At 49.0% G+C, this 27,232-nt stretch overlaps 1 protein-coding gene across 1 annotated transcript in view; it reads left to right on the top strand.

Annotated features, from left to right (window-relative positions):
* The first annotated feature begins 625 nt into the window (after positions 1-625).
* Positions 626-27,232, top strand: part of PODXL (podocalyxin like) — an 83,630-nt gene continuing 57,023 nt past the window's right edge. The window contains exon 1 of the mRNA XM_056846624.1: positions 626-689. Within this exon, the coding sequence (XP_056702602.1) occupies positions 626-689 (64 nt within the window). The remainder of the gene's footprint in view (positions 690-27,232) is intronic.

Below are 27,232 nucleotides of genomic sequence, written 5' to 3'. Positions count from 1 at the left end.
GGCTCTGCCACTGAGGCACTAGCCCCTCCTCAAACCCCGCCCTCCCCAGCCCCCTCCTCCAGGAATTCCCCAGGCGGGAGTTGGCAACCCTCTGATCCTCTCCAGAGGGGCCAGGGGGGTGGGGACCAGGGGGGGCGGGAGCCCGGGAGACGTGCAGGCGGCCGGGCCAATCGCGGCTCCAGATCCGGGCTGGCCAGTCCCGGGGGCGGCGGCGGAGCCGAGGACCAATCGGGTGGCAGCCCCCCGCCCGGCGTCCCCGCCCCCTCCCCTCCCTTCCCACCCGTACCTGGACGCCGCTCGCGGGGCTGCAGTCGGCGGCAGCGGCACCCATGCGCAAAGGCGGCGGTGGGCTCCGGTGGCGGACCCCCGTGGCGAGGAGGCGAGCGGCCCGGCGGGGGCCCGGAGCGGAGGCCGGGCGGGCGGAGGAGCGCCGCTGAGCTGTCCCGGGTCTCCTCCCTCCCTCCCTCCCTCCCTCCGGACAAAGGCGGCGTGGGGGCTCGATCCCGGCGCCGGGAGAGGCGCTCGGCGTGGCCCCGGCTCCGGAGCGCGCCTTTGGTGCAGAGGAGGAGGAGGAGGAGGAGGAGGAGGAGGAAGGCTCTCGCCGGCCCCCCGCCAGCCGTGCGCCATGCGCTCGCCCATCCCGCCGCTGCTGCTGCTGGCCGTGCTTCTCGGCGTGCTGAGCCGCGGGGGTAAGTTGGCCCGGGGATGGGGGGCGGCCGGGCAGGAGCGCTGGCTCAGTGGGGGAGCGTCCGCTCGGCGTGCGGAAGGTCCCAGGTTCGAGCCCCGGCAGCTCCAGTTCAAGGGACCAGGCGAGGAGGTGATGGGAAAGACCCCAGCCTGAGACCCTGGAGAGCCAGGGAGAAGGGCCATGGCTCAGTGGTAGAGCACCAGCTTGGCATGCAGAAGGTCCCAGGTTCAATCCCCGGCAGCTCCAGTTAAAGGGACTAGGCAAGGAGATGATGTGAAAGACCTCTTCCTGAGAGCCAAGGAGAGGGGCTGTGGCTCAGTGGTAGAGCGTCTGCTCGGCATGCCGGACGAGGCAAGTAGGTGATGGGAAAGACCCCAGCCTGAGACCCTGGAGAGCCATGGAGAGGGGCCGTGGCTCAGTGGTAGAGCGTCTGCTTGGCATGCAGAAGGTCCCAGGTTCAATCCCCGGCATCTCCAGTTAAAGGGACCGGGCGAGTATCGGTGATGGGAAAGACTGCTTGGCATTCCGGACGAGGCAAGTAGGTGATGGGAAAGACCCCTGCTTTGGGAGCCATGGAGAGGGGCCGTGGCTCGGTGATAGAGTGTCTGCTTGGGTGCGGAAGGTCCCAGGTTCAATCCCCGGCACCTCCACTTAAAGTGACTAACTAGGCAAACAGGTGATGGGAAAGCCTGAGACCCTGGAGAGCTTTGCAGAGGGGCTGTGGCTCGGTGGTAGAGCGTCTGCTTGGCGTGCAGAAGGTCCCAGGTTCAGTCCCTGGCGTCTCCAGTGAAAGGGACTAGGCAAGGAGGTGATGGGCATGCAGAAGGTCCCAGGTTCGATTCCCCGCATCCCCAGTTAAAGGGGCTAAGCAAGTAGGTGATGGGAAAGACCCCTGCCTGAGACCCTGGAGAGCCAAAGAGAGGGGCCGTAGCTCAGTGGTAGATCTGCGGGAGGTGCCCAGGCAAGCCCCACTGGTGGGGTGCCAACCTCTCGGTGGGAGCTGGATTACAACTGATTGACAGATGACAGATGTCAGTTCCCCTGGAGAGTATGTAAAGTTGCCAACCTCCATGTGGGAGCTGGAGATCTCTCAGGATTGCTGTTGATTTCCAGACAACAGAGATCAATTCCCCTGGAGAGAATGCCTGCTTTGGAAAGGGGGACTGTATAGCATTATCCCCCTCTGAGATCCCTTCCTTCCTCAAACTTTTTCCTCCCCAGATTGCACCCTCAAATCTCCAGGAATGCCCCACCCCATATCTGGCAACCCTAGGTTGGAGCCCCAGGAGGTTGTAGAAGCGGGTATGGTTAGAAGCCCATCCTGGACTGGTGCGGAGCAACTGGCAAAGGAGAGATCCAGATTGTTTTTAAAATAGTGGTGGGGATTGTTGGCCCTGGAGTTCTGGGTCCAAATCCCTGTGTGGGTTGCAGAACGGTTGCTCTCCTCTCAAGCCTTGGCAGGGTGAGGTGGCGCCCTAGTTTGTGGATCTGAGAGTGTGGAAAAGGTCTGATCCCACGTTTCGCTTCATGCAGTTCTTGCCTAGCAGAAATCCCTTAGGGGGTTGTAATCGAGGTTTTGCATGAGTTCAGCCTGCCGCAGCTCAGCAAAGGAATATTTAACAATAATAAAAAGGGTGCTTCTGAGAATGTGCTGAGTGCCTCTCACATCACCCTCCGAGTAAGTGCAACCTGCTCAGGCACATCTGGAACTATGGCAAGGTTTTAGCTGGCTGGCTTTGGGATCTTGGCAAGTGGGAATTATCCAACAAGTGTCTTTTTTTCCCCCCAACGACACACAATCCATCAAATTTCTCCTCGGACATGTGAGCAGCGCACTTCCTTCTAGTCTACATGACTGCCTTTAATTTGTTTTCAGAAAGTTGGGTTATTTTTTAAATTTACCCAAATGTGTTGGCTGTTTAAAACAACCAAATTGGACTAGCTGATAGTCAGATGGGATACTTTAAAAGGACTGTTGGGACGTATTGGCAAAAAGGTTTTTAAACTTCAAGTGCATGTGAAAATCCACTCTAGTTTGCTGTACCTTTGACACATTATAAGCCAGATGATATGAGTTAGGGTGTGCCGGTACTGCTTAAGGGAGGGACCATGGTTCGGCTTGTAGAGCATCTGCTTTGCATGCAGAAGGTCCCAAGTTCAATCCCCAGCATCTCCAGTTAAAAAGACCAGGCAAGTGGGTAACATGAAAGACCCCTGCCTGAGACCTTGGAGAGCTGCTGCTGGTCTGAGTAGACAACACTGACCTTGATGGACCAAGGGTCTGATTCAGTATAAGGCAGCTTCATAGGGAGTGGCCATGGCTCAGTGGTAGTGCATTTGCTTGGCATGCAATAAGTCCCCAGATTCAATCCCTGGCATCTCCAGTTAAATGGATCAGGTAGTAGGTCATGTGAAAGACACATGAACACATGAAGTTGCCTTATACTGAATCAGACCCTTGGTCCATCAAAGTCAGTATTGTCTACTCAGTCCGGCAGCGGCTCTCCAGGGTCTTAGGCAGGGGTCTTTCCCATCACCTACTTGCCTAGTCCCTTTAACTGGAGATGCCGGGGATTGAACCTGGGACCTTCTGCATGCCAAGCAGATGCTCTGCCGCTGAGCCACAGCCCCTCACACCTCCACCTGAAACCCTGGCGAGCCACTGCCAGTCTGAGTAGACAGTACTGGCCTTGAGGGAGCGATGATCTGATTCAGTATAAGGCAGCTTCATGGGGAAGCACCATGGTTTAGTGGAAGAGTCTCTACTTTGCATGCAGAAGGTCCCAGGTTCAGTCCCGGGCATCTCCAGTTAAAAGGATCTGGTCGGAGGTGATGGGAAAGACCTCCACCTAAGACCCTGGAGAGGCCCTGCCAGTTATAATAGACTGAGCTTGATGGGCCGACAGTCTGATTCAGTATAAGGCAGCTTCATGTGTTCAGGGTGCTGGCGGTTTTCCTTAAGTTACTGCTCTGCAGATGTCTGAGGACCTCCTCTCTGCTGTGGCCAGGATCGCGCGACTCGGTGCCTTTCATCGCCCTTGAGACGATCTCAACTTTTTTCCTTCCCCTTTTTGCTACACAATGAGATTGTGACCATCTGGCGCTTTGCATGTTGTGGGAGACAGAAGGATCCAAAAATTGCTGGTTGCAAACCTCACGTCGGTTATGCTGAAGATGTTGCTGGTGTTCAGCCCTGTTCAATGGCAAGCAGCTGCTTAAGAGATTTGTGGGTTGCGCTATGGGGCTGGATTTGCGCCAGGGGCTCTTTTGAACCTGGCCTCTCCTGTCTGGCCCCATCTCTGTGCTGCCTTTCTGAGATACTATTTAGTGTCTAAGAACCAGAATCTAGGCAAGAGTTATGCAGATAGGATTGGCGGTAAATTTGTTGATTTAATTCGTTTGTACCCCACGTTTGGCCCTCAGTGGGAACCCAAAGAAGCTTGCAGTGTTCTCCTCTTTTTCCCTTGTATCTCCACAACGGTGTTCCTGTGAGATAGATTGGGCTGAGAGGGTGTGACTGGCCCAAGGTCACCCAGTGAGCTTCCATAGCAGAGCAGGGATTCGAACCTGGGTCTCTGAGATCATAGAATAGAATCAGCATTGCTGACAGATGGCCATCTAACCTCTTCTTAAAAACCTCCAGGGAAGGAGAGCTTACCACCTCCCAAGGAAGCCTGCTCCACTGAGGAACTGCTCTAACTGTTAGAAAATTCTTCCTAATGTCTAGACGGAAACTTTTTTGATTTAATTTCAACCTGTTGGTTCTGGTCCGGCCTTCTGGGGCAACAGAAAACAACTCGGCACCCTCCTCTCTATGACAGCCCTTCAAGGACTTGAAGATGGTTATCATGTCCTCTCTCAGTCTTCTCCTCTTCAGGCTAAACATACCCAGCTCAAAATATTGTCAAAGGCTTTCACGGTCAGAGTTCATCGGTTCTTGTAGGCTATCCTTCAGTGTTACTCCTCTGACAATGCCGGCCACAGCTGCTGGCGAAACGTCAGGAAAGAAAATACCAAGACCACGGTCACACAGCCCGGATAACCTACAAGAACCGACATACCCAGTTCCTTCAACCTTTTGTTATGAGAACCGTTGGCGTGACTTGGAAAATTACAGCTATGAACTTGACATTAAATATCCCAAGGCACAAATAATATTGTTAGGCGACTTTAATGCTCGCATTAGAAATGGTAACTTATAGGTTAGGGAAAATACCTATGATGGTGATCTTTATAAGGGCAGGAGGAATACAGAAGTTAATAAACATGGGATCCAGGTCCAACAATATACACCGGCTCCCTCTTAAATGGACTGTGCTTTGGGAAAGTTTGGGGGGACAGAGGGCTAGGGTGGCCAGCTCTAGGTTGAGAAATACCTGGAGATTTGGGGAGCGGAGCCTGGGGAGGGTGGGGTTGTGGTGCTGGCTGCCAGTTTAGAAGGTAATGCAGGATGTGGTGATGGCTGCCAGTTTAGAAGGTAAGAGGGGAGTGGACATGTTCATGGAGGAGAGGGCTATCCATGGCTGCTAGTCAAAATGAATGCTAGTCACGATGCATGCCTAATTCTCTCCAGGATCAGAGGAGCAGGCCTATTGTATGAGGTGCTTTGGAACAGAGGCAAGATAACGCTGCTGCAGTCGTCTTGTTTGTGGGCTTCCTGGTGTGAACAGACTGCTGGACTTGATGGGCCTTGGTCTGATCCATCAGGGCTTTTCTTTTGTTCTTATGTTATGTTCATCTGCTGAACCTGGAGGGCAAGAGATTCAAAAAACAGATAAAAGGAAGCATTTCTTCAAACAACACATAATTAAATTGTGGAACTCCCTGCCCAGGATTGCTGGACTTGATGGACCTTGGTCTGATCCAGCATGGCCTTATGTTCTTAATCTGGCGCTGTCTTGCTTTGAGCTATGGCTCCATGCACACCTAAGAGCCATCTTAATTCAGAGCCAGATCTTCCGCATTGATCCGTTTGCATGTTTGAAGCGTCTTCGTACCTTTGGTTCAGGCTGTTCTGACTGCAGATGGCTCAGGCAGAGAAAGGGCCTTGCTATCTGAGATTCTTTTTTTTCCCTTTTAAGTGCAAATGCCTGGGATTGAACCGGGGACCTTCTGGGTGCGAGGCAGGAGCTCTCCCACTGAGCCACAGCCTCTCCCGGCACGTTGCTAAGCACCTGTTCCCTTAAGTAGCCGCTCAAGAGCAACTGGAAGACATACCTGGGGTTTCGACCAACAACAATAGAGCTTTTCATTCTCTGAACACACTTCGCGGCCACCACAATTTTTCGATGAGAATGTGAAGAAGGACGGCCGTGTGGCTTGTTATGGAGGCTCTTTGTTCTTTCTTCCATGGTCCTGGGTGACCTTGGATGGGTGGACTTGGGTTTTTTTCCCCTATGAGTTCCAGCATGCTTGGTAACTACAGGGTGCTGGGGGCGGGGCATGCAATAGGGTCGGTTTTTAAAGCAGGGGTGAAAATAGCTTCACATTTCTTGTGTGCGGAAAGGGCCGACCAGTCGCAGCTGACTCAGGGCAACCCCCTAAGGTTTTCAAGGCAAGAGACAAACAGAGGCATAAGAACATAAGAAAGGCCTTGCTGGGTCAGACCCAGGCCCATCAAGTCCAGCAGTCTGTTCACACATTGGCCAACCAGGTGCCTCCAGGAAGCCCACAAACAAGACGACTGCAGCAGCATTGTCCCGCCTGTGCTCCAAAGCATGTAATGTAAATGGCATGCTCCTCTGATGTTGGAGAGAATAGGTATAAGAACATAAGAAAAGCCCTGCTGGATCAGAGCCAGGACCATCAAGTCCAGCAGTCTGTTCACACAGTGGCCAACCAGGTGCCTCTAGGAAGCCCACAAGCAAGACGACTGCAGCAGCAGCTTCCCGCCTGTGCTCCAAAGCATGTAATGTAAATGGCATGCTCCTCTGATGTTGGAGAGAATAGGTATAAGAAAAGCCCTGCTGGATCAGACCAAGGCCCATCAACTCCAGCAGTATGTTCACACCAGTGGCCAACCAGGGGCCTCTAGGAAGCCCACAAACAAGATGACTGCAGCAGCATTATCCTGCCTGTGTTCCACGGCACCTGATATAATAGGCCTGCTCCTCTAATCCTGGAGAGAATAGGGATGCATCATGACCAGTAGCCATTTTTACTAGTAGCCGTGGATAGCCCTCTCCTCCACGAACATGTCCACTCCCCTCTTAAAGCCTTCCAAGTTGGCAGCCATCACCACATCCTGCGGCAGGGAGTTCCACAATTTAACTATGCGTTTGTGTGAAGAAATACTTCCCTTTATCTGTTTGGAATCTGTCACCCTCCAGCTTCAGCAGATGACCCCACATCCTAGTATTATGAGAGAGGGAGAAAAGCTTCTCCCTGTCCACTCTCTCCATTCCATAGACCTCTATCATGTCTCCCCTCAGCCGCCTTCTTTCCAAGCTAAACAGCCATTGCTTGCCTCTGCGTAGCGACCCTGGGCTTCCTTGGTGGTCTCCCACCCAAGTACTAACCATGGTCAATCCTCCTTAGCTTCCAAGATCTGATGAGATTGGGCTAGCCTGGTCTATCCAGGTCAAGGCAAGAGATGAACAGAGGTGGTTTGCCATTGCCTGCCTCTGCATAAAGGCCCTGGTCTTCCTTGGTGGTCTCCCATCCAAGTACAAACTAAATAATTGTGGGATTCTTTTATGGCTTTTTAAAAATGTTTATCGTGAGCTGAGTACAGGCACAGTAAAAAATAGTTTGGATCTCCTGGGGGAGATTTTCTGACAGCATACAGACCAGTTGAGAGGCAGTGTGGTGTAGTGGTCAAGAGCGGTGGTTTGGAGCGGTGGACTTTAATCTGGAGAACCGGGTTTGATTCCCCACTCCTCCACATGAGTGGCGGATGCTAATGTGGTGAACCAGGTTGGTTTCCCCACTCCTACACATGAAGCCAGCTGGGTGACCTTGGGCTAGTCACAGCTCTCTCAGCCTCACCTACCTCCCAGGGTGTCTGTTGTGGGCAGGGGAAGGGAAGGTGATTGTAAGCCGGTTTGATTCTCCCTTAAGTGGTAGAGAAAGTCGGCATATAAAAACCAACTCTTCTTCTTCTAACCTATTTTCTAGAGTCTCATGAATATTGTAACTAATAACGTATGCGATTAGAGTATTAGCTTAGGAGCTGGAAGGCCCTGGTTTGAATCCCTGTACAGCCACAAAGTAACCTGGATGACTTTCAACTTTCTTTTACTGTGACCTAACAGGGCAGACAGATGGGTGCAATTATCAATTAGGAATTAACCAAAGGCCATCTGTGGCTCTTGGGGGATTCTGAGCTTCCAGCACAATTGGACTATTTCTTTTTTTGTCTTTTTTTAATTTGAGCTTCTAGTCCGCAGGGTTAGGCATAAGCTTGAAAGTGCTATGACCTTGGTAAAAAGGAACCGGGGAAGGGAAGGGCAAAGCAATAGACGAGGACTTACAATGTTCTTTTTCAGTTATGCAAAAGGCAGAAATTCAACAGGTGTCCCTTATTGCTGCCTGCTGGAGGATCTGTTTTTCTGCCAAGCTGTAAAAGTCAGGCAAATCTTCTGGGGAGTGTGGGGGGGGGGGCTGCAGTCCTAAGGACACCCTGTGTGTGAAGTGGGGTTTTTTTTGGCCTGGGGGTGCAAAGAAGACATCGCCAGCCCTTCTCTTTTTCTGTCCCTCGCTTGTTTTCACAAAGCGGGGCCATCTGTTGACGCAGGCGGAATCCGCTGCAGAGAGAAGCCACTCAGTGGAAGCGTTCCAGACAGACAGACAGATTAATACAGATTGCCGCATGTGCATAGCCGCTGTTTGCGTTGATGCGACGTCCTCGGTGAAACCCGCAGGCCTTTGCTCCAGCGCACTGGTTCCCAACCAGGGGTCTGTGGACCCCCAGGGGTCCGCGAGAACTAAATTAAGGTCCGTGAAAGAAAGTTATAAACCCATAATAATTTTTTTCAATTAAAAGTTCTCTATTATAAATATATATATATTCAAATATTATTCTAAGTTCAATGTTTATCTAACAGTTATGATTAAAGTTTATTTTAAAATTCTCTGAATTTTTATTTTGAACCTTGGGGTCCCTGCACCGAACTAAAAAGTCCTAGTGGTCCCTGGTCAAAAAAAGGTTGGGAACCACTGCTCCAGCGCAAAAGGGTGCGGCAGAGGCTCGCCGCCCCTCTAGAAAACCTCTCCTCTTCCCCCTCCCCAACAAAAAAAAATTAGCTGATATTCTTAAGGATCTCGTAAAGTGCTCTTTGCTTTACTTTTGAACACACGAGAAGCTGCCTTCTACTGAATCAGACCCTCGGTCCATCAAAGTCAGTATTGTCTGCTCAGACCGGCAGCAGTGCTCCAGGGTCTCAGGCAGAGGTCTTTCATGTCACCTACTTTCCTGGTCCCTTTAACTGGAGATGCCGGGGATTGAACCTGGGACCTTCTGCATGCCAAGCAGATGCTCTACCACTGAGCCACAGCCCCTCTCCGTGGCTCTCCAGGGTCTCAGGCAGGGGTCTTTCCCATCCCCTACTTGCCTGGTCCCTTTAACTGGAGATCTCCAGCTAGAACCTGGAGGTTGGTCATCCTGGATATAAGCGATACAAAGTTAAAAACAATATTTTAAAACTTGCGAAGACGTGTTTGGGGCAGAGCGACCGATAAGAGCTAGGGTTGTGAGTCTCCCGGTGGGGGGATGGCGATCTTTTGGAATTACAGCTCATCTCCATAAAACAGAAACCCTACATGCATTGTTTCTGACACAGTTTTCCCACTTTCAAACTTCTACTTAACCCCAAGGCCTAAAAATGTTCCCGCTGGGGGAACGGTCTGGGGGCCATGGACGAGAAGGCCCCGTCTCTGGTGCCCACCAAGCTTAGTTTTAATTAAACAGTGTTTTCTCTCACCCACGCCTGCCCCACAACAGTAGTGGGGCACATTTTAAAGCACAAGAATGGGGGCTACCGCACTTTGTATTGTACCGCACATTGAAAATGTTAATAAAAAACATCGCTTTAAAAGGGTTTTTGGATACCACGGCTTATAAATGGTTGGAAGACGTCTTCACAGCTAAAGGGGCCAAACAAAGTGCGAACAGTGTTTTTTATAACGTTTTCAAACTCTTAATACATCGGTGGGAATACATCGAAAGTGCGAACAGTATTTTTTATAACATTTTCAAACTCTTAATACATCGCTGGGAATACAAGTGCGGTAACAGCCAAAGTCTCCCCTTCCGGGTAGACATTCCTCCGTGTTCAAGCGAATTCCCTCCCCTCCACACATAGTGTAGAATCCCCACTTCATACCGAAACCTGAATTGGAAGTTAGTTAGTGTGTGTGTGTGTGTGTGTAGAATCCAATAGATAAATCACTCCGGATTACTTTTCATTATGAGACTAGCGATAAAGAGTACAAAGGAGTAATTAATCCAAATGACGTGACCTTGAAGATTCATCCCGGGCCAACAGTTTTCCCATCTTCCTCCTTACACACCGCCCAGTCAAACCGACCTTTCACTTTCCTCCCTGCACGCTTGAACAGTCTGTGACTTACCCCTAGACGCATGCACGAACTTCTCCAAAGCACAAAAGGGAAGCCGAGTCCCTCTGGTTTCTTCATTGCCCGCTTTAATGCCTTTACCTTAACGTCTTAGTTAAGGCTCACAGCTCTTCCCTGCTCTAAGATGGGATCCAGCAGGGCTGTTGGAAAGCTGAATTAATTAATTGTTCCTCAAGGAGTGGGAGGTCCCGGAAAGCTCCAAAATTTGCATTTTAATGGAGAACAGGTCCCGGAGCACAAGGGTGCAGTTTTTACTGAATTTTCTTAGACCACAAACAGGCCTAACAGATGGGGGGTGGTCTCAGTAGGGTTGCCAGGTCCCTCTCCGGCCCCGGTGGGAGGTTTTTTGGGGTGTAGCCTGAGGAGGGTGGGGTTTGGGGAGGAGAGGGGCTGCAATGCCATAGTCCAATTACAAAAGCTGCCATTTTCTCCAGGGGAACAGATTTCTATCGGCTAGAGATAGGTTGCAATAGTAGGGGATCTTGAGCCACCACCTGGAGGTTGGCAACCCTACCTGAGATGCAAGCAAACCTTGCCTTAGCCTGAGTCTGTGAATACATCCAACAGAAGCAGTGGTAGACTGCACTTGATGGATCAACTTGATAGTCCAATGGCCAAAGAGGCCGTTTTCTCCAGGGGAACTGATCTCTGACACCTGGTGGTGAAAAGGGTCAACCCTAATTGGGGGGTTTGCAAATTGTTACTGATTATTCTTATATTTTGATTGTCATTACAGGGCACCCCGGGCAGTTACGTATTTACTTTATATGTTTTTGCCCTGCCCTACCTCCTAGGCAGCATACGTGATTCTACTTTCTTCCATTTTACCCTCACAAGAACCCTGTGAAGTGGGTTAGACTGAGAGAAGGCGACTGACCAAAGTCAGCCTGGCGATTTCCCAGTACGGTGCCGATCTGCATCCATGTCCCCCAAATCGTATATGGAAATTTACTACTACACCATGCTTAGCTTTGGTTGTCTTACGGCTTTCCCGCGTTCTCAAGTTCCTTGTTTGTAAATTCCTGTTTCCCGGGGAGGGGGGCGGTGTTCAGTTCTGTGTGTATTTTGCTCCCTCTAGTGGTCAATTTGATATCAACAGGTTTATGTCCAGCACAACTTCCTGCTGTTTTAAACTGCAAGTTTTTATGCTGGACATAAACCTCAGTGATATTGAATTGAGCAAAACACGTGCAGAAAAGTGGGGGGGCTCCCAAAGAAACTAGAACTTGCAAGCAAGGGAACTGAGAATGAAGAAAAGCCCTAAGTATCTCTTCTAATTGATTCCTATTTATTTATTTTTAACCTAAAAGCACAGCTCTGAGAAAACATAAGACTATAAGGAAAGCCCAGCTGGATCAGACCGAGACCCATCAAGTCCAGCAGTCTGTTCACACAGGGGCCAACCAGGTGCCTCTAGGAAGGCCACCTTCAAGACAACTGCAGCAGCATCCTGCCTGTGTTCCACAGTACTTAATACCGTATATTTGGCATGCTTCTCTGATCCTGGAGAGAATAGGGATGCATCATGAGTAGTAGCCATGAGTACCCCTCTCCTCCATGAACATGTCCACTCCCCTCTTAAAGCCTTCCAAGATGGTAGGCATCACCACATCCTGGGGCAGGGAGTTCCACAATTAACTATTCTAAAACACAATGCTAAAACTATTCTAAAAGAATGTGCTAAAACTCTCCATGCCCCTGTGGAATGATATTTAGACCCACCCTGCTTCCAAGGAATTGAGAGATCTCCTGCCTCCATTTTATCCTCACAACAATCCTGTGAGGTAGGACAAAGAGAAAATAACAGTTCCAAGGTCACCCAATGAGTTTAATGGTGGAGTGAGGAACTGAGCCTGGGGGGTGCTTTCACACATCCTGAATAATGCATTTTCAGTGCACTTTGCAGCTGGATTTTACTGTGTGAAACGGCAAAATCCAGTTGCAAACTATTGTTAAAGTGCATTGAAAGTAGACTGAAAGTGCATCATAGAAACAGACTTTTTGGCAACGATACATGTGAGCTTTGTGGCGTCCGCCCTTTTTCTTTTTAGCTGCCATGCTCGCGCATTGAGATGATAATCCACTTTGAGCACTGGTTTGAAAAGCGAATGAAATAAACAGGGAGTGGGGGGGGGGAGTGCCTGGAGAGAGTGGTCTGATAAAGGAGCTCTGCCACCCCAGGTTTAGATGGCGAGTCTCGCAAACGGCATGCATGCTTTTGCAGTTATTTATTTACTTGTACCCCACTTTTTCTCCCCAGTTGGGATTTAATGTGGCTTTTGGAGCATCATTCTTCCCTCCTCCATTTTCTCACAACTGCCACCCGGTCAGGTAGGCCAGGCCGAGAGCTTGCGATGGGCCTAAGGTCACCCAGAGAGCTTTCGTGATAGAAGTGAGGATTCGAACTCGGGTCTCCCCAGATCCTTGTCCAACATTCTATCCTCTGTTTTCTAACAGAGCGGTTCCGCAGTGGAACAGGCTTCCTCGGGAGGTGGTAAACGCTCCTTCCCTGGAGGTTTTTTAGCAGAGGCTAGATGGCCATCTGACAGCAATGCTGATTCTATGACCTTAGGCAGATCATGAGACGGAGGGCAACTTGGCCATCTTCTGGGCATGGAGTAGGGGTCACTGGGGTTGTGGGGAGGAGGTCGTTGCGAATTTCCTGCCTTGTGCAGGGGGTTGGACTAGATGACCCTGGTGGTCCCTTCCAACTCTTTGTTGCTATGATATGATGCATCACACCATCTCTCAGATACCAAAATGAGAACCTGGTCAGTTTACTTTTCTTTTTGTGGACTGCCAAGAACGAGAATGGGTGCCTGACACTGTTCGTTGACTGGGTAGTGTGCATGCTCAGTAGGATTCAGAACATTAAAAGGAGGGCGCTTCCGAGCATCTGCCGAACTTGGCACCTTTCCTCTTTGTCCGTATGACTGTCACGTTCGCGCAACTCCCAGAAGGGCTTGCCTTTTGAGGATCGCTTCTGGGGCAGAGTTTCTGGAAGTCTGTTTGTGCGTGTCCTTCTCAGCCTCCGGTCAGCAGCTGCTCGCAGGGTCCAGCTGCCGGCCTCGAGCTGAGCGATCCACCACCGTCTGTTTGTTCTGTCTCCGAACAGTCTCGGCTGCCAGCTTCATCTTGTGCCAACCAGTCACGGGGAGAGGGGGGTACTGCAGCTGTGTGCCAAGCATGTTTATGCCCTTTGCTGAGAGCTGGAAAGGGGGTGGTCAAAGACACGTAGGCATGGCAGGAGAGAAACCTCTGCATTCTCCTTTGGTGCTGAGGAAAGTGGGATGTGGAGGGAGCGGAAGAAGAAAAGAGTTGGGTTTTATATCAAATTCAGATTCAAAAACCTTTATTGGCATATAAGATCGTTCCAGGTATTCCAAAATTAGTCAAAATAACAAAACATCAATATCGAAGTCTATCAATAGACATGAATGAAATGGGGTATGCCGGAATTTTTTATATGCCGACTTTCTCTACCACTTAAGGGAGAATCAAACCGGCTTACAATCACCTTCCCTCCCCCTCCCCACCACAGACACCCTGTGAGGTAGGTGGGGCTGAGAGAGTGTGACTAGCCCAGCTGGCTTCATAGTGTAGGAGTGGGGAAACAAATCCAGTTCACCAGATTAGCCTCCGCCGCTCATGTGGAGGAGTGGGGAATCAAACCCGGTTCTCCAGATCAGAGTCCACCGCTCCAAACCACCACAGTGTGTTGTGGGTTCAGATCATACCCCTGCCATTAATGGCACAAATGAAAGTATATTTAATTCAATTAAAAAAGAGGAAACATTTTCATTTTAAAAAAATCTTACCCCTGCCATGAACTTGCTAAATAGTCTTAACGCCTGCTGCTGTCTCTATGTCTTGGTCCCTGGAATCTTTAGTACTTGGATAATTCTAATCCCATACCTTACAAGGTTGTTGTACAAAGGACTAAGATCTGTGAAGCACTCTGAACATTCCTGAGCATAAGAGGTGCACTGGACAGGCTTGGGCAACCCAGATGGTTTTAATCCTTCATTCTCAATCCATCTGCCGTGCTTCGCAGTTTCTTCCAGAAATGGTCCCTTTTCTTTCGAAGAGGGCCTGTGCTGTCCGTCCTTCTCTCTGCAAAAAAGTTTGCAGCACAGATTACACATATTTTTTAAAAATGTACCCTCATACAAATTGCCCATCTCCAGTGAATTGTGTGTTCTATGCTGAATCTGCCTCTTAACCTCCTGTTTTCTCCAAGAAGAGTGACCTAGTTTTTCCTTGGGCCATATTGAATTGCTGAGATCCCGGAGTACATTTGGGTTTCTTCCTCCCTCACCTCTCCCGTTATACTAGAACACGGGGTCATCTGCTGAAGCTGGAGGGTGAGAGATTCAAAACTGATAAAAGGAAGTATTTCTTAAATCAGTTAATTTTGAAATGAAATCAAAAGAGTTTCCGTCTAGACATTAGGAAGAATTTTCTAACAGTTGGAGCGGTTCCTCAGTGGAACAGGCTTCCTCGGGAGGTGGTGAGCTCTCCTTCCTTGGAGGTTTTAAAGAAGGGGTTAGATGGCCATCTGTCAGCAATGCCGATTCTATGGCCTTAAGCAGATGATGAGCGGGAGGGCATCTTGGCCACCTTCTGGGCATGGAGTAGGGGTCACTTGGGGGTGTGTGGGGGAGATAGTTGTGAAATTCCTGCATTGTGCAGGGGGTTGGACTAGATGACCCTGGTGGTCCCATCCAACTCTACGATTCTGTGATACACACAACGCATAGTTAAATTGTGGAACTCCCTGCCCCAGGATGGGGTGATGGCTGCCAACTTGGAAGGCTTTAAGCGGGGAGTGGACATGTTCATGGAGGAGAGGCGTATTCATGGCTAGTTAAAATGGCTACTAGTTATGCAGCATCCCTATTCTCTCCATGATCAGAGCAGCATGCCTATTGTATTAGGTGCTGTGGAACACAGGCCGGATGGTGCTGCTGCAGTCGTCTTGTTTGGGGGCTTCCTAGAGGCACCTTGTTGGCCACGGTGTGAACAGAGTGCTGGACTTGATGGGCCTGGGTCTGATCCAGCAGGGCCTTTCTTATGTTATTTTCTTATGTTCTTATGTGTCTTCCACACTATTATATAATAACACAAAAAAAAACACCACAATTGTAAAAGTGGTAACTTGATGCTGTCTTTTGCTTATGCTGGGCGGAGTTTGCTTGGATCAGGGCTTTGGAAATGGGAGGCTGAGCTGCAGGAGGAGGCAGGAGACGAGATGGAGGCATTTCAGATGTCTGCAAGATAATTGTCCTGAAGATCATTTGTGCTTGTTGTGATAAGTCTGGGACGTATCCCAGAAGGCAAATCCGGAGCGATCCAGCTGTGCATTTTTATTCCACCTAGAAGCTCAGGGTGGTACACAGGGTTCTTTCCCCTTCTCCATTGTATCTTCACAACAATCCTGTGAGGTAGGTTAGGCAGAAAAAGGCCGCCAGGCCCACATCACCCAGGGAGCTTCGTGGCAGAGGGGAGGTTGGATCCTGTGTCTCTGAGTCATAGTGTGACACTCCAGTCAGCCAGCATGGTGTAGTGGTGAAGAGCGGTGGTTAAGAGTCGTGGACTCTAATCTGGAGAACCGGGTTGGTTTCCCCGCTCCTACACATGAAGCCTACCAGGTGACCTTGGGCCAGTCACAGCTCTCTTAGAGCTCTCTCAGCCCCACCTACCACACAGGGTGTCTGTTGTGGGGAGGGGAAGGGAAGGAGGTCATAAGCCGGTTTGATTCTCATCAAAAGGTAGAGAAAGTCGGCATATAAAAACCAACTCTTCTTCAGTAAACCAGAGAACCGGGTTTGATTCCCCACTTCTCCACAGGAGCAGCAGACTCTAATCTGGTGAGCTGGATTTGTTTCCCCACTCCTCCACATGAAGCCAGCTGGGTGACCTTGGGCTAGTCACAGCTCTCTTAGAGCTCTCTCAGCCCCACCTACCTCACAGGGTGTCTGTGATGGGGAGGGGAAGGGAAGGGGATTATAAACCAGTTTGATTCTTCCTTAAGTGGTAGAGAAAGCCGACATATAAAAACCAACTCTCCTCCTCCTCCTCCTCCGCTCTGGCTCAGCAGACTGGGTTTTTAGTTCATCGCCATCCGGTTCAGAGTTCTCCACCAAAGCCGGTGGGCTCTCATCGGTTAAGAGTATTTTTGCTATGCAGATTTATTCAGTCTAATCCAGGTTCTTACTGCGGTCTAGTATCTGTTTCCACCTTCAGCGATGCAATAAACGTACAGCCCTCATTTTTGTCTTTCTTTGCAATGTTGGTTTGGGGCGTCGGTAGGATTAGAATGCCCTGACCTCGACGGCCCAGGCTAACCAGGTTTTGTCAGATCTTGGAAGCTAAGCAGGGCAGGCCCTGGTTTGTGTTTGGATGGGAGACCACCAAGGAAGTCCAGGGTTGCCATGCGGAGGCAGGCAATGGCAAACCACTTCTGTCCGTCTGTTCCAGTCCTTAATGATAGAAATTTAGCCTGAGAGGGGATATGATAACCATCTTCAAGGACTTGAAGGGCTGTCATAGAGAGGAGGGTGCAGAGTTGTTTTCTGTTGCCCCAGGAGGTCGGACCAGAACCAATGGATTGGTATTAAATCAAAAGAGTTTCTGTATAAACATTAGGAAGAATTTTCTAGCAGTTAGAGCGGTTCCTCAGTGGAGCAGGCTTCCTCTGGAGGTGGTGAGCTCTCCTTCCCTGGAGGTTTTTAAGAAGAGGCTAGGTGGCCATCTGTCAGCAATGCTGATTCTATGACCTTAAGCAGATGATGAGGGAGGGCATCTTGGCCATCTTCTGGGCATGGAGTAGGGGTCACTGGGGTGTGTGGGAGGGAGGTAGTTGTGAATTTCCTGCATTGTGCAGGGGGTTGGACTAGATGACCCTGGCGTACCCTTCCAACTCTATGATTCTATTCTAAATTCCACCACCCAGAGATCCTTTTCCATAAACTAGCCATCCCATGTTGATCTTTTCCCTAGATAGCCATCTAATCCTCTCGCTTTAACAAATCCATCACGGTTGCCCACATACACAGATCTCATCACCGCAAACCGCACCGAGCCAAGGATTCTGATCTCTCTGTTCAGTCTTGCTCTCCGGAGGGTGCGCGTCCCGTTTCCCCAGATGACGCGTTCATTATTCCAAGGCACGTTTCCAATGAGCCTGAGGCGTGTGTCGATTTTAATAGCTCAGATAGAATAATTGCCGCTCTAGATCTGTATGGAAGCTTCCTTTGCATTTTATGCCTCCCGGGAGAAAGGTGAATGTGTCCCTAACTGTGTTCCTGGCAGGTGAGAAATCATCCCTCTGCACGGGGGTTTCTCACACAAGGCTACCATCAGACTGTTTGTATGACGCCTTTAAAAATCCCCATTTGAGTAAGGTTGTCAACCTCCAGGTAGTTGCTGGAGATCTCCTGCTTTTACAACTGATCTCAAGCATTTAGAGATTGGTTCACCTCGAGAAAATGGCTGCTTTGGCCATTGGACTCTATGGCATTGAAGACTTATAAGCCCCTAGCTTATACCAGCGCTGGCTTCAGATTTGGAGAAGGGGATCCTGGGAAGATGTTGGCAGTGAGGGAACCTCCATGACCACATGAAGCTGCATTCTACTGAATCAGACCCTTGGTCCATCAAGATCAGTATTGTCTACTCAGTCCAGCAGCTTCACGTGCTCCAGGGTCTCAGGCATAGGACTTTCACATCACCCGCTGCCTGGTCCCTTTAACTGGAGATGCTGGGGATTGAACCTGGGACCTAGAGGCTGTTCCACTGAGGCACAGCCCCTCCCCAATGAAACTACCTTAGATCAGACCACTGGTCCCTAGGTCAGTATTGTCTACTCAGATTGGATGCAGCTCTCCAGGGTCTCATAAGAACATAAGAAAAGCCTTGCTGGATCAGACTAAGGCCCATCAGTTCAGTTCACATAGTGGCCAATCCAGGATGTGGTGATGGCTGCCAACCTGGGAGGCTTTAAGAGGGGAGTGGACATGTTCATGGAGGAGAGAGAGGACTATTCATGGCTGCTAGTAAAAATGGATACTGGTCATGATGCATCCCTAGTCTCTCCAGGATCAAGGAGCATGCCAAATATATTAGGTGCTGGGGAACACTGGCAGGATAATGATGCTGCCGTCGTCTTGTTTGGGGGCTTCCTAGAGGCATCTGGTTGGCCACTGTGTGAACAGACTGCTGGATTTGATGGGCCTTGGTCTGATCCAGCAGGGCCTTTCTAATGTTCTTATTTTCTAAGCCTTCTAAATTGGCTGCCATCACTGACTCCTGGGGCAGGGAGTTCCACAATATAAGAACATAAATGTTCTCAAGCCAAGGTCTTTCACATTGCCTGGTCTTTTTAAATGGAGATGCCGGGGATTGAACCTGGGACCCTCTTTATGCCAAGGAGATGCTCTACCACAGAACCATACCCCCCCCCCATGAAGCTGCCTTAGATCAGGCCACTGGTGTCTGCGTCAGAATTGGCTACCTGGGCTGGCAGTGGCTTTCCAGGGCCTCAGGCAGAGGTCTTTCACATCACCTACTTGCCTTGTCCCTTTAACTGGAGATGCTGGGGATTGAATCTGGGACCTTCTGCATGCCATTGAGGCTCTACCACTGAGCCATGGCCCCTCCCTGGTGCTTGCACAGGGAACTACCTTTACCTTTAAATTACAACTAATTGCAACTTCACAGAGCATATATTTAACCTGTGGAACTCATTGCCACAAGGTGAGTGTGATAAATAGTGTACAGATAGGGTTAGAAGATAAACAAGGATGTGTTTCAGAAATGACTGAAATAACTAATCAAAAATAACAACACTAGGCTATTGTAATATTATGTGCGATTTTTACAAAAATTTCTATCAAACTTGACTACACATAATAGAATATAAAGTATTCATTCCATTGTGTGTGTGTGTGTTAAGTGCTGTCAAGTCGCTTCCGACTCATGGCAACCCCACAAATCAATGTCCTCCAAAACGTCCTATCTTCGACAGCCCCACTCAGATCTTGCAAATTGAGGGCTGTGGCTTCCTTTATTGAGTCCGTCCATCTCATGTTGGGCCTTCCTCTTTTCCTGCTGCCCTCAACTTTTCCTAGCATGACTGTCTTTTCCAGTGACTCTTGTATTCTCATAATGTGACCAAAGTACAACAGCCTCAGTTTAGTCATTTTAGCTTCTAGGGTCAGTTCAGGCTTGATTAGATCTGTAACCCCCTGATTTATTTTTTTGGCATCCCACAGTATCCATATAACATTCACAATTCCATATAACATTCTGGAAAGCTCGTCTTCTTGATCTACCTCTTGCCCTGGGTCTTTGAAGATTGTTGGATTATTATACTTACCTGACCTACCTGGCACTCTGTTCCTAAGAAGGAAGAAAATGTAGCAGGCTCATTTACTTACCGTACCTGTTGAACTCTCGGGTTTGCTTTTACCTCCGTTGGAGGGTTGGGTATTGTGCAATTGTGAATGTTATATGAAATGAATACTTTATATTCTATGATGTGTAGACATGTTTGATAGAAATATTTGTAGAAGTAGCACATAATATTACAATAGCCTAGTGTTGTTATTTTTTTATTATGTGTAGATGGACTGACTCAATAAAGGAAGCCACAGCCCTTAATTTGCAAGATCTGAGCAAGGCTGTCAAGGATAGGACATTTTGGAGGACTTTCATTCATAGGGTCACCATGAGTCGGAAACGACTTGACAGCACTTAACACACACAGAGTTTGTACAACACTGATTCTGCTTTGGTTTATAGTTGAAATAACCATAAGCCATAATGGGGCGGAAAGTGCCGTCAAGTTGTAGCCAACTTATGGAGACCCGGTGGGGATTTCAAGGCAAGAGACAAAATGAGGTTATTTGCCTCTGCAAAGCAACCCTGGTCTTCTTGGGTGGTCTCCCATCCAAGGAATGACCCTTCTTAGCTTCTGAGATCTGACGAGATCAGGCCAGCCAGGTCAGAGCCTAAAAGCGTCAAGTCGCAGCTGAATTACGGTGACTCCGTAGGGTTTTCAAGGCAAGAGGTGTACGGAGATGGTTCACCATTGCCTGCCTCTGCAAAGCAACCCTGGTCTTCCATGGTGGTCTCCCATCCAGGTACACACCGGGGCTAACCCTGTTTCGTTTCTGAGGTCTGACGATTTCAGGCTAGCCTGGGCCATCCCGGTCTGGGATCAAGATGTGTGTGTGTGCGGTGCTGTCTAGTCGCAGCCGACTTATGGCCACCCCGTAGGGTTTTCAAGGCAAGAGGCATTCAGAGGTGGTTTGCCATTGCCTGCCTCTGCGTGATAGCTCCCCTAAAAAAGAATCTGACCTCCGCTTTTGTTCTTGCATGCGGGATGACTTTCCCCTCCACAATTCGTGTGTTTTTGGTCCTGTAAAAGTTGCAGCTTTTTCTTTCTTTCTGGCTACCCATGCGGGGAATTGTGCTGAACAGAATCGCAAGGATTTCCTGTTGGGAGGGCGCTCCCTTCTCTGTAGCGTCACAAAGGCTCTTCAAGGAGCGGTTGTTTGTTGTTGCTGCCTCTTTTAAAGAGGGTTAAATGTAAGGGTAGATATTACAGGATGTACTTCTGGTGGTTAGCTTAGTGTTTCTTTTAAAAAGTGGGGATAAATTTGTGAAGGAATATCAACGGCAACTCTTAGCCACGATGGTGAAGTAGAGCCTCCAGCTTCAGGGGCAGTGTGTCATCAGGTGCCGGTAATAAGCGATGGGGGAGCAATGCTTCCATCCCCTTCCCCTGCTGGTGGGCTTCCTTGAAGCCGCTGGCTGGCCTCTGTTGGTATACTGCCCTGAATCGACCTTGGGTGTGATCCAGAAGAACTCTGTAGTTTTTGTAGCGGTAGAAAAGAGCAAGAGTCAAGTAGCACCTTAAGGCTAACAAAATTTCTGGCAGGGTATGAGCTTTTGTGAGTCACAGGTCTTCCATCTAGAACATTTTCACTCTCACTCCCTTCCTAGAGCCCCTCAGCCCCCCCATAGTTTACAAAATCACAACATCACACAAGGTTGGAAGAGACCACAAGGGCCATCCCGTCCAACCCCCTGCCATGTAGGATCCCACAACCAAAGCGCTCCCGACAGATGTCCATCCAACCTCTGCTTAAAGACCTCCAAAGACGGGGACTCCACCACCCTCCGAGGCAGCGCATTCCACCATCGAATCGCCCTCGCCGTCAGAAAGTTCTTCCTAACGTTTAGGTGGAATCGCTTCTCTCTTAGTTTAAATCCATTACTCCTTGTCCTAGTCTCTGGAGCAGCTGAAAACAAGCTAGTTCCCTCATCAACATGACATCCCTTCAAATATTTAAACATGGCTATCATGTCTCCCCTCAACCTTCTCTTCTCCAGACTAAACAAACCCAGCTCCCTAAGTCTCATAGGGCATGGATTCCAGACCTTTGACCATTCTGGTCACCCTCCTCTGGACACGCGCCAATTTGCCAACATCCTTCTTAAATTGTGGAGCCCAAAACTGGACACAGTATTCCAAGTGAGGCCTGACCAGTGCAGAATACAGTGGTAGTATTACTTCCCTTGATCTAGACCAGTGGTTCCCAACCTTTTTTTGACCAGGGACCACTAGGACTTTTTTGTTCGGTGCAGGGACCCCAAGGTTCAAAGTAAAAATTCCGAGAATTTGAAAATAAACTTTAATCATAACTGTTAGTTAAACATTAAACTTAGAATAATATTTGAATATATATTTTTATAATAGAGAACTTTTAATTGAAAATATTAATTTATTATGGGTTTATAACTTTGTTTCGTGGACCTTAATTTAGTTCTCGCGGACCCCTGGGGTCCACGGACCCCCTGTTGGGAACCAGAGATCTAGACACAACACTCCTATTGATGCAGCCCAGAATTGCATTGGCCGCCTATGACAGTAGCAATCCTTGGCAACTAGATTGGCTTGTCCACATTGGGAAATCCAGTTTCAAATGATCATTTTCGGGGCTAGGAGAGCGCAATATCCAATGGCGCGTGGGTGCAGCCTGGTCACTGTGGACCTCTGGTGCGCATGCGCCATGCACCCATCACAATACTCAGCATGGCTACAGCGGCTGCCTCTTTCTCTGTCTTCCTGGGCGCCCTGTCCTCAAGGGAAAAACATAAGAAAGGCCCTGCTGGATCAGACCAAGGCCCATCAAGTCCAGCAGTCTGTTCACACAGTGGCCAACCAGGTGGCCAACTAGGAAGCCCACAAAGAAGACAACTGCAGCAGCACCATCCTGCCTGTGTTCCACAGCACCGAATATAATAGGCATGCTCCTATGAGACTAGTATCCATTTTTACTAGTAGCCATGAATACCCCTATCCTCCATGAACACGTCCACTCTCCTTTTAAAGCCTTCCAAGTTGGCAGCCATCACCACATCCTGGGGCAGGGAGTTCCACAATTTAACTATGCAGTGTGTGAAGAATTACTTCCTTTTATCGGTTTTGAATCTCTCACTCTCCAGCTTCAGATGACCCCACGTTCTAGTATTGTGAGAGAGGGAGAAAAGCTCCTCCCTGTCCACTCTCTCCATACCATGCATAATTTTATAGACCTCTATCATGCCTCCCCTTAACTGCCTTCTCTACAACTTGCTCTGCAGTTCTCACACAACACCAATCCAATCTCTTACATGCAGCACAACTATCTTTGCTTCCTCCTGGGATGACTAGCACAAATGAAATGGAGGAGAGGAGCACAATGGAAGCCACTTTGGGTCCTCACTGGGGCATGTGTGTGTGGCAGGATATAAACGAAGAAAATAAACCCGGCATGTCATCAACACAGGGCAGAGGCAGAAATTCCACTGGCGAAGCCTTCCCATCACTGTATTCCCATCCGAGGATAAGATGCCATTTGTCCAGCTGCTGCTGAAGACCTAGGATCCATGCCAAAATAAGTGGCAGTTCTAAGCTGTTTCTCTTTTTGCGGTGGGCCTCCGATTGTGCACAGTTGCAGATTGAATTTTGGATTCCTTTGGTACGCCGTCCAGATGCTTGAGCGCGCTGTCCAGGCGCCCCCGAGCGAAATCCCCGGCAGCCCGGAGAACGCCCGCGGTAGGACACAAAGCCCCATGGCACAATCCTGCAGGCAGCCGAGAGAATGTCAATTAATTCTGCCAGGCCTCTGGGTGTCCATGCCCGGAGCAGGAGCAAAGGTTAGCTAATCCTCGGGAGGGCATCTCGGCTCTCTCGAGCCCCGCTGCCAGCCAGCGAGCCGGAACATCCCCGGCCTGCAAAAGACGGCGTCTTCTGGAAGGAGACAGGCGGCCGCGCCGACCTTGCCCGCTTCTGTCCCTCCTAGGTTGCAATTTTGCCTTCGGCCGCCGATCAAGTTGCCTGTAATTAACCTCCCGGAGGAATCGGCCTTCCGGTAAAAACCCGTCCGTTGGCAGTTTGCAATATGCTTGTGGAACGGTGCGTCCTCGGAGGGCGGCTGGCCTGGGTTGCCACTTGATTGCCACGGGCTTTGTGAGCCGGAGGATGTCGGGTTTTGCCAGCGCTGGTTGCTAAGGGATGCAGGGAAAGAGGACTTTGTGACTAGGCAAAGGTGACCTGTTTTGTGGAGAGAGGGGGAGTCCAAGAAGGGTCCTAGATTGCAGATCTGTTTCCAAGAGCAGATCGCTTTTACTCAGTCGGAGCAAAGAAGCACTCACCAGCGTGGTGTAGTGGTTAAGAGCGGTGGACTCTAATCTGTAGAACTGGGTTCGATTCCCCACTCCTCCACAGGAGCGGCGGACTCTAATCTGATGAACCGGGTTGGATTCCCTGCTCCTCCACACGAAGCCTGCTGGGTGACCTTGGGCTAGTCACAGCTCTCCGAACTCTCTCAGCCCCACCTACCTCACAAGGCGTCTGTTGTGGGGAGAGGAAGGGAAGGAGATTGTAAGCCGGTTTGATTCTCCTTAAACGGTAGAGAGAGTCGGCATATAAAAACCAACTCTTCTTCTGGTTCCTCAGTGGAACAGGCTTCCTCGGGAGGTGGTATGCGCTCCTTCCCTGGAGGTTTTTAAGCAGAGGCTAGATGGCTATCTGTCAGCAATGCTGATCCTATGACCTTAGGCAGATCGTGAGAGAGAGGGCATCTGGGCCATCTTCTGGGCATGGAGTTGGGGTCACTGGGGGTGTGGGGGGGAGGTAGTTGTGAATTTCCAGCCTTGTGCAGGGGGTTGGACTAGATGACCCTGGAAGTCCCTGCCATGATTCTATTCTACTTCTTCAAACTGGAAAGGGTTGCAGTGGTGATACTTGATTTTAAAAGTTTGTTTTCCTTTTGGTATGGAAAACCTACCCTCCTTTTACGTTTATGCTCTGCAAACTTATTCAGCTCATTAAAATGTGCACGGATTCTTCAGTGTTCAGAATATGAGTGCTTCCTAATGATGGAAGCCATGCTCTTGGATATATACTTGAGCAAAGAGATTGGTATTTTTACAAGCCAGATAATAGTACTTAGCAGGACTAAAGTGCCTTTGGCAGTTTAAAAGTACTTTGCATTGCATTATCATGGTAATCCTCGTTGATAACATTTTCTCCCATCCTTTCTGTGGAGGAGCTCAGGGGAACTCCCTTCCCCTCCCACCCCTTCCTCACAACCACCCTGCGAGGCATGCTAGGCAGAGAAACGGTGACCTGGCCAAGGTTGCCGCACCGAGTTTCATGACACAGTGGGGATTTGAACCCAGATCTCTCCCATCAAAGCCAAGCCCAATAACCTTACAGAAGTGGTTGCAAGAGAACCAGTGTCTTGTAGGGGTTAGAGTGCTTTCAAACCCGGTTCTCTAGATCAAAGTCCACTGCTCCAAACCACCGCTCTTAACCACTACACCACACTGGCTCTCATCACCTGCTCCGTGCAACAGGAAATGGTGGGGATTGAGCCGGGGACCTTCTGTGTGCAAAACGGATGCTTTCGTTATCCACCGTGCCCGTGATCTGCCAACGGTGAAGACACACAACGTCATAAACAGCTGTGTGCAAGCTGTACAATGAGCCCAGGCGTGGAAATGTTGAACTGTGCCTTCTGCTTTTTGCAAAATTGGGCCTTTGCTACCATGCAACCTTTTCTGGAAGAATGTCCAGCATTAGCCCCCACCCCAGTGCCCCTTACCCAGAGTTCCCCAGTGTGATGCCCATGGTCAGCATGGTGCACACGGACCCTTTTCATGGTGCCCATCTTTTAGAAAACGGGTGGGGACAGGTAGGCTTTTACCCAGCAGGTCTTAGAATCACAGAATAAGAAGGTCTTCTTATCAGCCATTGGAGATTGGATTGACCATGCAGATTCGGTTAGCTGCTCGGACACTCCGTCACCTAGGATGTACTTCAAGCAAAAGGGAATAAAACTGCTCAGGGCCAAAAAAAAATTAATTTTTTTTTTCATATCACAATAATTTGCATCATTCAATAACATTGTTATATGATATAAACATTATTTTTCTTAACCAAATAACTAATTAATGCTAGTGTTTCATTGACTTCCCCTCTTCCCTCCCCTATCTATTTGATAACTTAATTGTCCCCTTTTCATTTAAATTCTAATTCATTATAATATATTTCTTATATCAATTTAATTACAATTCTTTTAATTCTTTTAATTTAATTCTTTTAATCCAAATCAATATCTTTAATAATATTTCTACTTCTCTCGTTTGAATTAGATCAAAATATAACCTTTAAGCCTTCCCAGCTTTAATTCATTTTCACAATATATTGCCCATGCCTCCCATTCTCCCATAAATTCTGTGTTTTCCTTTAGATTTACTAATGCTGTAAGTTTAGCCATTTCTGCTAGTTCCAGCATTTTGTTTATCCAGTCCAATTTCTAAGGATGTGACTTATTGGTTGGCGGGATGGAGTTTTTGTCGTTAGTTTGAGATTATCATAGAATCATAGAGTTGGGAGGGACCACCAGGGTCATCTAGTCCAACCCCCTGCACAATGCAGGAATTTCACAGCTATCTCTCCCCACACATTCCCAGTGACCCCTACTCCATGCCCAGAAGATGGCCAAGGTGCCCTCCTCTCATGAACTGCCTAAGGTCATAGAATCAGCATTGCTGACAGATGGCCATCTATCCTCTTCTTAAAAACCTCCAGGGAAGGAGAGTTTACCACCTCCCGAGGAAGCCTGCTCCGCTGAGTAACCGCTCTAACGCTTAGAAAATTCTTCCTAATGTCTGGACCAGTGGTTCCCAACCTTTTTTTGACCAGGGACCACTAGGACTTCTTTGTTCGGTGCAGGGACCCCAAGGTTCAAAATAAAAATTCCGAGAATTTGAAAATAAACTTTAATCATAACTGTTAGTTAAACATTAAACTTAGAATAATATTTGAATATATGTTTTTATAATAGAGAACTTTTAATTGAAAATATTAATTTATTATAGGTTTATAACTTTGTTTCGCGGACCTTAATTTAGTTCTCGTGGACCCCTGGGGGTCCACGGACCCCTGGTTGGGAACCAGGGGTCTAGACGGAAACTCTTTTGATTTAATTTCATCCTGTTGGTTCTGGTCCGACCTTCTGGGGCAACAGAAAACAACTCGGTACCATCCCCTATATGACAGCCCTTCAAGTACTTGAAGAGGGTTATCCTGTCCCCTCTCAGAGCAATACTCTTTTGGGGTATCGAGTCTGCGCCTCGGGTTATCCTGCCAGTTGCCAGAGGGAGCTGTCCGCAGGGTCCCGCGGAGGCCAAAGGTGCGGCGAGATCAAAGGATCCGATGTGTGGTTTTCAGTGGCTCTTATCGACCAGAGGACTTTTTAAACCTCTTGGTTTGGCCCATTTTATTTTGGGAAGGAAGGGGGGGAACCGACTTCAGACAGGTTTGCCTCTGCAGCCAAATCGGAAGGGAGTTTTCTTTGCAATCTAAAGAGCAGGAAGGTGAGGAAAAAGCCTCTCCCAGGGTAGACC

The sequence above is a fragment of the Euleptes europaea genome, chromosome 3, assembly GCF_029931775.1.
Source record: "Euleptes europaea isolate rEulEur1 chromosome 3, rEulEur1.hap1, whole genome shotgun sequence".
In the NCBI taxonomy this organism is placed as follows: domain Eukaryota; kingdom Metazoa; phylum Chordata; class Lepidosauria; order Squamata; family Sphaerodactylidae; genus Euleptes; species Euleptes europaea.
The sequence above is the reverse complement of the archived record's forward strand: the minus strand, read 5'-3'. Positions and strand labels throughout refer to the sequence as shown.